Genomic DNA, 11,092 nt, shown 5'->3' on the forward strand with positions numbered 1-11,092 from the left:
AATAAGACCGGAACACCAGTAAAGTCAACTGAGTGGACACGTCAGCGGGGGAGTTCCTGGCGAGCGGGGCCTAACAAGGCCGAACGATTGAGACGAGGACCAGTGCACCGGCAATGAGAAAGAGCTGTTCGTGCGGCGGGAGCAACCGACAGCGACCATATAAAGTAGAGCAGCCCATCAACGACGGAGCACTCGACAAAACGTCGACACAGCAAGGGACAGCGAGTCGCAACGCGGCGAGCCGTAAGAACACGTCATTTTTTACGCCATATTAGCTTAGGGCTAGCGGCCAGGGCTATCAATGGATTGGGACTGAGCTACAGTCAGCTTGGGTTTGCCCATGTACGGGGATCGTTGAGGGTTTTTGAGTTATTGGTTGTTAGTAACATATTTATTATTGTTCAGTATTATTGAGCTATCGAGTGTATTGTTCTGTACGTTTTGGGTGATAAAGTGTGTTTGTCATGACACACTTTCACCTCGCATTTCTCTCTCAATTCCATTCTTTGCAAGCACTCCTGAGATTAATAACACTACAGCCATTTCGCTCGGTAACCAGTTGTTCCTCCTAATATCCACTTCTCACTGAAAGCACTGAAAGCCTGTATAGTGAACTCTTTGCGTCTTGTGCGAGTGATTTGTGCACCCCTTAACACAACACCAACTACGACCCATCGCACCCCCATCCACAGGGAACAGAAAATTGCACGCCAAACCAGCAAAGCACCGGCCAAACATGACGGAAGAAGGAAGGAAACTTTCCTGTGCCAAACACCGCCGCCGTCGCATTGCGGTCAGCGCAGCAAATCACTGTAGCAGCCGTAGTTAGCAATGCCATCGGCTGCATCACATCCATTCACTTGCCAAACATGACTTAACCATGACAGTGTTGCTAATAATTCTGGCAAGCCAAGCTAGCATATCGAGGCAATATTTAAAATTCATTTGCAAACAATCAACGCAACTGTCAAGCCTGTAATTTGGCGTAAATGATGGAAATGTGCAAAGGAACATACCTAGTGAATTTCATTGAGATTCATTGACCTCGTAAAATTGCCAGAGTTCGCCTTTAACAAGTCATACCACAATAATCGCAGTGCTTTGTAAATGCTTTGCGTGTATAAAGTGTGTTCTCTTCTTTCTTCTCAAAGGGCTGATGGTTCCAAGGAAGTGGCTAGCAATCAGGAAGCAGCAAGTTGCCCCATGACATCTGAAATTGGAGGCGGTGGAGATGCTCGATGATCCTCTCGTACAAGCCAAGAATCTACTAGAAATGCATGAACTGTGCAAATAATCCTCATTGGAATTTTTAAAATATTTTATCGTGCCCAATATCTGAATTCATTGTACATGCTGAAAACGAGAAAGAGTCTTGCAGATTACTTTCTTCCTATATTGTTTAACACAACAGAGCTTAGTGCACAAGTATTGGCGCTAAGTTTCTCAACGCATGTTATGCTGCAGCATATAACCAGTCAGGCAATGGCCATTTTAACATTTTTTATTAATGGGATACATATAAAACTGATACCTTTGGCTTTTGAGCAGATATGAATAATGGGTTTGTATTTTTGGTGTCAGTCTGGATATGATTCCATAAGCAGTAGAAGTGTGCACCTTTAGTGCGAACATGACAGACTTCTTTTAGCCTGTTGTAAAAATGAATGCAGTGTTACATTGTTGCCGGGAAGCATTGCATGACATGTTTACAATGTGTGTTTTGACTGCTCAGGGGTGCATGGGCTCTCGTTTTTATTTGTGCTTAGGACATAAAATTGTCATTGGCGTTTCATAGAGACTTCATGACATGCTGGAATAATTTTACACAAGTGCAATACCAATGTCATATTGTTTTATTTGTGAACCAGTCGTACTATGTGTGGAGTTTTTGAAGTATTGAAATAGTGCAAACAAACAAAATATTGTAATCTGCGTGGTTGCATGCTTACTGAAGTATCAGTGTACAAAATTTGTGTTGCCGTCTAATGTCTTGAACCACAGCTGCTGATGCATATGGCTAAAATTTGAGAATTGCTTCATTCATTCTTCGTGCACAAAGTGACTAAAATAGCACTTTTTTAATAGTAAAAGATGCTTCTGCTGTTGTGAACTAACATGCAGATGTGTAAATCAAGAGATTCTAAGACCTTGAGAAATGTTTCTACTTGTTTTGGGCTGTAGCACTGAAGAGGTTACAGACAATGTAAAAAAGCAGAGCTATATATGGATAAAGGTGACCACATATTTACCCATGTTATTTTGGTGTGATTGTACAGTATTTTGTGTTGTGCAGTATTAAATTGGTTCAGTAGACTCCCCCTGTCTGCAGATCCCCCTTCACATGTGATATAAAGGATTTAGAGTTCTTTTTTCTTTTCTATATATTTTTACTTATTCTCTCTCCATGTTGTCATTACTTCTTGAAATAATAAGTGGTGCCAACCAAATGGTTAGTTAATACTATAACTAGATTGTTTGTTATTCGCAGCTCAATAAGGCACTGTTATATTGAAGCACGTTTAGCCAACATGCCAGGTGCTACACAAGAGAATATTATGGCTTTGTCTTTTTCATTGTGCTCAGTCAACTTTGGAAATGCAGAATCTCATTTGTATTTTGTTGGTTAATGTTGCAAACAAATCAAGTCATTATGTACCCCCTAAAGAGCATTTTATTGACAGAATTTTTCAGATTGGTTTGTCATTGAGCGGTCTTATTACCATGCCACTAGGAAATGAAACACCACTCCACAGAAATCCTCCCTGTCTGCCTTGGTTAGGGTATGCAAGCAGTGTTCGTTCTCTGCATTTTCGCAAGTACCTGAATGGAAGGTCTGTGTCACTTTAGTGTGATTAGCCACACTTCCTTCTTTTTACTTTTTTTCTTTTTGTTTTTTAGCACATGATTACTAGAAGCATTTCACTTTTCACGTTGAAGGATTAACCAAAAGGCGCGTGTCATGATCAGCGATCTTACAAGTCGTTAGTGTTGCAAACAGCATTTGTGTGTGGGACTTTTATTCTTGGAATGCAGTTTTGTGTTCGAAGTTTCAGCTATCAGATAGTTCTACTATACTTCACAGGCACAATCACTATCGGGAGATCTGTGCACTGTGCTTGTTTGTTTGGAATACCCAAACCTGGTGAGGAACCCTTTAAAGGCCCTCCCACAGGCAGCAATTTTCCCAGTAGAAAAGTGGCAGCCCACCACTTGAAGGCCAGCAGCCTAAATGGAGCTAACAATTGCTAACAATTGAACCGGTCTTGATTCGAGTCGGTGTCTAGCCGTCGTCTTTGGCATTCGCGACCTCATTTGGGTTTGACTGCATCCTACTTCTGGTCACAAAAATACTGAAATCATGGCAGTGGTCGACACCTGTTCTTGTTGCAAGTGTGCGTGGTGCATTGAAGGCATGCTGTCGTGTCAGTACCTTGGTGCTTGCTACAGAAAGTTCTCAAGAATCTTAATTCGTTCCATGTGGGTGGCCTGCTAGGCTGGGCACTACAGAACACACAGCATCCAGGATATTGATTCAAGAAACTTTTTTTGTTTCTATTTTGGTTTTGCAAATGGTTAGGTCCAGCTTCATCTTCAGAGTTGGAAAAAGACGGTTTGAACCAGTGCCGATTCGTTTGTAGAACAGAAGAATTGCCATTAAAAAATTTTTTTTTTTAATTCTTGTTTTCTGTGCACTGAAAAGGGTGAATATCTCTGCTTTAAGAAATTGCAGTGTTTGTCTCTTATTTTTTATGATGCGTGATGCACCATGTTTACTGAAAATAATTATCTAAGTGGTGAACCAAAACCTTTAAATTATGTAACAATCTGCATTATTTCTGCGTCAGCCAATATACAATCCCAGCGAGCCAAAACTTATATTCACAGTGCTCTTGTGAAAGTTGCTGGTGCATGATGTGAATTCAAGTGAACTTCTGAACTGTAAGGTAAACATGACTCATGCCTGTTTAGAAAGTAATTGTGTGTGGTTTGCTTAAATGTACCTTGCTACTCTTTTTCATGTAATCATCGCACGACTTCATTGTCGGAGCTTAGGCCTCACGATTTGATTTCAAAAGAAAAAAATTTAATTTGGTAAGTACGAGCGGAACTGATGGGATTCATCACTCACTTTAGGTCCCAACAAACAGCCAGGAGGCTACCCAGAAGGAGGGGGGGGGGGTCATAAAGGGGCAAGAAACTACGTGGATGCTTCATGACCTTGAGCTTGGGATGATCATCAAATCGGCCAGTCGCCATACCCTTCCATCCGTTGACATAGCCGTGCCCATCAATGATGCAATTTGCTGGGAGATCAGCGAGAATTATTAGCTTTCTTCGAATTGCAAATGTAAATTTTCTGCCACGTGCAGTGCTACAATATTTGGGTTGCGCGTCCACAGTGATCTCAAGTAATGATCAGCTGCATTTTCTGACCATGTTCAAAGAATGTTACACGGGCAACTGCCTGACAGAAGTCAATCTTTATCTCAGCCACGTTAGGCTTTAATTGTCAGGGAAATTTATTGTCACAAGCTTCAGTCATTGATGCATGCATTCAGCACATAACCTCCCTCCCAGCATAGCGAATTCATGAGCAAAAAGCTTCAGAGGATGGAGTGAATTGGAAATGAAAGCAACCACTTTGTTTGCATTTAGGTTTTGCTTAGAAGCGATAAAATTCCAATGCTGTTCCGGTTTAATTACAATGCTTATGAACATAACATTTTTGTTCTTGCTAATATTCTAAGGATTGTAAAGGATGAGGAGATTTTCAGTTCATTCGTGCTATAGCGTCACTCTTTTCGAAGGAAACTCTGTGTCATCATAGGCCTTTGGTACTTTTTGTGTGTGAAATGGGCACCTCTTGTATCAACAGGTGCTCATACATTAGGTGATTTTTTTTTTCTTTATCCCTGCATCAGCACAAGGAGGTACAGGATGCACTTCCCTTTTTAGCCTTTTCCATCCTGTCGAGACCAACTGTTGTGAAGTGGCAATCATACTTTCCCTTTTCCAACACACCTTACTTCTCAAACCACTGGTTCAACTCGGGGAAAGAAAACAGCACAGAAAAGACACAATACGAGAAAGACAAGGCACGCGGGTACAGCACTGCATCTGTGCCTCTTCTGCATGTTCCAATTGATATTCTCTCATTCTTAGGTATGAGCTAGCTCACCCAAGCATTCGTCTCAACTGCATGTTTTCATCCATATGGTTAGCCGGCCTCTTTAGTATCCACCACACTTCTCTTTATGGTCACAGCAGTCTTGCACACTTTCAGTGGCAGATCAATCACAAACGCAAGTTATCTCTAGGAAAATAGGTTGGCTCTTGTGTTTAAATAGAGAACTAGTACACGATGAAAAAAAAAAGAGCAATAAACTAAATGCAATGGGTGTGTAGAGATAAACTACATGCAAATATGCTGGTTATCAACTTCTTCCTTTACATATCTGCTGCCTTTAAACATATTTGTCAGATGGAAACTCTAGTTTGTTCAGGTAAACAATAATATATTTTATCATAATTGCTGTTCATATCCTTGAAAGCTCACTTGGGGCATCTCGAGCTATGGGGATGTCCACGGTGGTTACCTCTATCGAAATTTGCTGCAATGCCACCACATCATTATGCTGTTACATTTTGCAACTTCTCCATTGAGCCTCTATGCTTTTAGAGTAGCCCAATGTCGTGAGCTCAATAACTGTATAGCCGCCATTGTTGTGTCCACTGTAGCGATGGACGTAAGCCTTTTCGAAAATGGTGGTACCGTCAACATAAAATTAGATGTGAATAGGAAAAAATAAACTTAGTTTTTGTGGCTGGATATTTTTGGTGCTGTAACGTATTGTGCATAGATCCATATTAATACCTGAACCATTGAATGGAAATGCCAGTAGTAATATAAAGTGTAAACATTTGTTTTTCTTTGTATGTGTAGCCGTAAGAGGATGCAAATTGAAGCAATTACATGTTTGTCACCATGAATTCGACATTCTAATTTCACATGTTAAAGGGTATAAGAACACTTTGCATGGTATCAAAAGCTTATGATATAAGGTCAAGGTAGTGTGACAAATCATAGTTGGGTCACTTTTGAGCACCTGCCATTCAACATAAGCAATGGCCACCATTTCATCTAGAAAAAATGTCTCTGCTGTGGTCGAGTACAGCTAACTCATGCCCAAACACAACAAAAGGAAATAAATATCAAAAAAGGTATGACCTTGCATTACCTTGTTAATTTCCTTGCGGCAGTACGTAGTGATGTTCTTAGGTCCAACTTTTTCTTCGTAATTTCATCTTGTTGAAATTTTGCATATGCTTTGTTCAATGCAAGTTGAGCACATATGTCTCCACTTGAAATAACTACAAAAAAAAAAGATTCTGCATTTGCGGCAGAGATGGTCGGTGATGCGAGCATTCAGAATTTTTCATTGTATTTTAAACTGTAGCTTAATGCGACGTATTCACTGCCCGAAAGAGTTAGCACATCAAAAAATAAAAGCCTGGTGTCACTTAGAGGTGTTGCACCACATTTGAATATAGCTACATGAAAATAAAGGCCAGTTTGGATGGATTGCTGTCATCATTGCCTTCATGTTTGACATTTCAACTTTAGTAATCTAAAAAAAAAAGAATGATTGATTATGGTAAAATTTTTATTTCTAGCATGTGCATATTGTAAACATTGTCATTTTAGAGTGCTTAAAGGTTTATTAACAAGGTTGATGTGATCCAGCTTTGTACTGTGCTCAAGTTCTTCATGAGTGTTTAGCGAACTTTGGCCAAAGGAAAACATGCCATGCTAAGGCCATAAATATTTATTGCACTGGCAGCTGCGAAAATTATGGCATAAGCACTTTTTAAAGACCCAGAGACCCATGAGTAAAATTACTTTTGCATGCTCAAAGTGATGACAGTGATATTTTGGTTTGTGGTAATATAGTTGCATGTACCATTAATTTTTTAAAACCTTTATGGAAATGCAAAGCACTTTAATTGATAGCATGTGAACAGCTTCTCTCTCTCAGTTTATATATATATATCCATCCCCAAAGCTGTTCCTGGGCTATGGGCAGCATACTTGAGCGCTCATCACCCAAGTTTTCTGAACATGCACAGGGACACTGGCACACAGATTATTTTGTGTATCTCCTCATAAAAATACAGTTGCCCGAAATAAAGAGGGAAAATTTATGCTTGAAAGTGATGGACAGCTAGCGGCATTATTGGCTGCTGCAGTTGGTGCAAATGCACCATTTCATGGGTCTCTTGTATCTAACAAGTTGCATGGCCATGTGAGGAAAACGCATGTCAATGGCGCATCTGTAGAACAGGCCACTGCAGGCTCGTTCCAAGTTCTCTCGATGACCAGTGGCAGCTTTGAATATGGTAATTTTTTTGTGTCTTTTTGGAAAACTTAATTTTATAAGCTTTTTAGCCAGTCAAGACTAATAAGTATTGAAATGCTGTCCTGATAAATGAAAGAATTTGTGCCACTACTATGACTTTTATGCAGTGTCTTATAGCACTACATTTGGTGACAACCAAAGAATTTAGTACAAGCTCCGCCCACAAAACTGCTTTGCATCTGTGCCTTTTGATTCTGAATATATTTGCCTGCACTGTGACATCGTGAAGGTAAGGAAGTTGGATTGGTTGACACATCTATTTAAATTCACCAAGTTGGACAGCAAATCATATGCTGTCATTAACTATATCTGTGTGCTTTTACCAAAAGGTGGTTGATGGATGTTTCAGATAGCTCCACAATGTGTTGCGGCAGTAATCATCAACTACAGGTTTGTGCCTTGCATATTTTAACATAACCTTCTCTGTCTGAAGATGCAGTGTGAAGGAGTTTTGAACAATATTGCTTTTTTTATGCTTATTCTTGAAACTGGTTTTCATTAATTTGGGGAATGTGTTGTACTGCATGCCATTTGAGGGTACAAACTGTGATGGTGCTTTGTGAAACGCAGTGTCATAACTTTTCGCGAAGCTGTCTGCTTCTGATAAGCATTTGTATGTGACTGATCTTGGGTAAAAGAATCCAGATGTACAGCAGAGATGAGCTGAATGGAAGCTCTTGTCACATTGTGGATTAATAAAGTGCCTAATGAATGCATGTGAACAAGTCTTGCAGTTCCATTTCTTTCTTGCAAGTTTCGTTGTGTAGGTGCAAGATGTGTTAATTCAACCACCATATAGCTGAGCATTGTGGGTTGTGATGGATAGCTGTGCCAATCATAGTTGTACAGTTAAACCCCTTTATAAGAGGAACACTACAGGCAGCAATTCTAGTCTTTTATGCGAGATATCTCTCATAAGCAGGGGATGTTGTATGCATTTTCATATCCCCCGTATTTTACTGGAGGCGAACTGGTGTCTCTTACACTCATTTGTCTCTCATATCAGTGTCTCTTGTGAAGGGATTCGACTGTAGTAGAGCTTATATGTGAAGTTCTCGCACATTAGGTTTATAACCTGCTAGTGCAGTTTCAGATGGGAAAAAGAAAGTTCAATAAAGGTGTTATAAAATGTCGTACGACGACGAGCCACCTTGGACAGTTTTGGTGGTTTCTGTGAAATGGGTAAGCAAGTATATCTGTTGTGTGTATGTGTGCATGTGGATATGTTCTTGTGGATATGTGCTTGTGGATGTGTGCGTGTTCGTGTTTACTGCCGCTCCAAAGCTCTACAATGATCTTATAATATAACACAACTGCTTGAGTTCAATAATGTGCATACTTTCGTTGCCACTGCCTTCAGTTTGTGTCACAAGGGCATTATATTGTCTCGTACAGTCTTGGGAGAGTCAATATTACCTTCAGAGGCCGAATTCGTTGTGAAATTATGTATATATAGTGGTCCCTAGCAACTGGAAATACCAGTGGTCAGTATGCTCAATTTTGTGATGTGTTTTATTCTGCAAGTACTGACAAGTTGTTGGAGGTGAAAACACCAAATCTAAAAAAAATTGAGGCCAGAGAGCTTGATGGCAAAGGAATTGGATTAAACACATTCACGGTGGATGAAGAAGACCATCTATTTAGAAAAGAAGTGTATTTCTGTCCCACTATTTCGCTCTGGCTTTGTCAGAGTACACTGTTGCAGTCACTCCATTGTTTTACAACACTTATTCGAGGGGCCCTGCAACACCTAATTTTCACAAATGAGAGTGAAATTAAAGAACAATGCCTTTCCGTTCAGTATAGTCTAGATGTGTAGACATTTGGGCTAGTTGGCATGGTTCTATTTTGATGATTTGGCAGCACATCGCTAACAGAGATGAAAACAAAGGATACATGGACGAGTGTTTGTCTTTGTGTGTTTTTCTTCGTCTCTGTGATAATTGCTACCAAATCGCTCTGTATAATCCCACAAAGCTTTCTGGTGGACATAGTAATAATGGCGACAGAAAAGTCGTGATGTTTACGTTCCCCATTCCTCCTCAATGTTTCTTCCAGGTGGGGTGCACCGACAACAGTGCGTTGCCTTTTTTTTTCTTTCTGCTGTGCACTTATAGTAACTCTTTTCAATATTGATGGCATTTATGGAATATCACATAGGTTATGATGGCAAGGGCAGGCCACGGCCTCGAAAGCTGCAGAAAAGAGCAAGAAATCTCTCTTGAGAGGTTGTTTGCTCTCCGCTGCATGCAGTGGAATGATGTATTGCTTGCATGTGTCTGGCAGCGCTATGTACATATCAGTTACATTTTCTTACTGTATGAAAAAATGGTTAGTGTAACCATTTAAGGTGGCAGTCCCACTGCGGCGGCACTTACTCCGCATTTCGGTCATTGTTTGCTGACACACTAAACTTACTGCACTCATAGTATTGATGTGAACTTTATTGCATTAAAAAGCTTACGTTCAATAACAGCTAGTACTGTCCTAATTACTTGTAAGTTAATTAAACAATTTAGCTCAGCTAAATTGATTATTGTCCTACCAATTTCTAGTTAACTAGTTCCTCTTTATAGAAAGCCAGAGAAAAGCTTGATGCTTCAATATTGAACATTTCAGAGTTTCAGCTTGAATAGTTCTGTCCCTTCGTCGGTAATGCCTGAACAAGTGAAGCCATACATTTCCAAATTAGTAGTAGCAATAATTTATCAACTTGTAACGGGGTTTACTTGCAGAGCAGAGCGCAGCAAGCGAAGCAGTCAGCAGCGTCCGGCCAAGCGCAGCAAGCACGAGCTTATGCTGATGGCGATGCCCCTGATGCGCCGAGAAATGCCGCTGAAACTCCTCTTCTTCACTACAATCGCCCTCCGCACAAAAAGACGCCATCCTGGCGGATTAGGGAGAAGAAACGACTAATGGGTCGTAATATGGCTTGAGACGAGAAACGTGGACAGTGTCGCGGCCGCGGTAGCGTAGGTCTGTGGATGGGATGATGGGCTCCACGATATAGTTGTCCTCGGTAGAAAAAGAGCGGGCAAGCTGGCGGCATTCTTCAGCATGTCGGGCAGCTTCGGACAGAGTTGTACTTTCGGACTCATAAGGTTTATATGGAAGAATAGTGTCTACTGCATTTGAAGGTTCTCGTCCGTACAGAAGAAAGTATGGCGAAAACCCAGTAGTAGCTTGTACGGCAGTATTATACGCGTAGGTGATGAACGGGAGAACTTGGTCCCAATTGGAATGATCAGAGGCGACGTACATTGACAGCATATTGCCAAGAGTACGGTTGAAGCGCTCCGTCATGCCATTCGTTTGAGGGTGGTACGCTGTACTTGTGCGGTGCATGATTCGGCATTCGTTGAGTAATGCCTTCAAGGCGTCAGAAAGGAAGGCACGGCCTCTGTCACTTAAGAGCTCGCGAAGGGCACCATGACGCAGAATGAAACGTTGCAACAGAAACGTTCCAACGTCACGGGCTGTGGGAGTCGGCAGCGCGGCTGTTTCGGCATAGCGTGTCAGATGGTCTATCGCAACAATAATCCAGCGATTACCAGATAGAGTTGATGGTAGTGGTCCGTAAATGTCAATGCCGACGCGATCAAAAGGTTGACTAGGACAAGGAAGAGGTTGTGACGGGTAGACTTGCCCGGGAGGTAACTTTTGTCGTTGGCACT

At 41.1% G+C, this 11,092-nt stretch overlaps 1 protein-coding gene across 2 annotated transcripts in view; it reads left to right on the forward strand.

The window, feature by feature from the left end:
- The window catches only part of Snx16 (sorting nexin 16), a 68,534-nt gene extending 60,391 nt beyond the window's left edge, over positions 1-8,143 (forward strand). For both annotated transcript variants that reach the window (XM_037428546.2, XM_037428547.2), the window contains one exon: positions 1,152-8,143. In XM_037428546.2, the coding sequence (XP_037284443.1) occupies positions 1,152-1,242 (91 nt within the window). In that variant the 3' untranslated portion in view covers positions 1,243-8,143. The remainder of the gene's footprint in view (positions 1-1,151) is intronic.
- Positions 8,144-11,092: the final 2,949 nt, after the last annotated feature.

This window comes from Rhipicephalus microplus, chromosome X, assembly GCF_043290135.1.
Source record: "Rhipicephalus microplus isolate Deutch F79 chromosome X, USDA_Rmic, whole genome shotgun sequence".
In the NCBI taxonomy this organism is placed as follows: domain Eukaryota; kingdom Metazoa; phylum Arthropoda; class Arachnida; order Ixodida; family Ixodidae; genus Rhipicephalus; species Rhipicephalus microplus.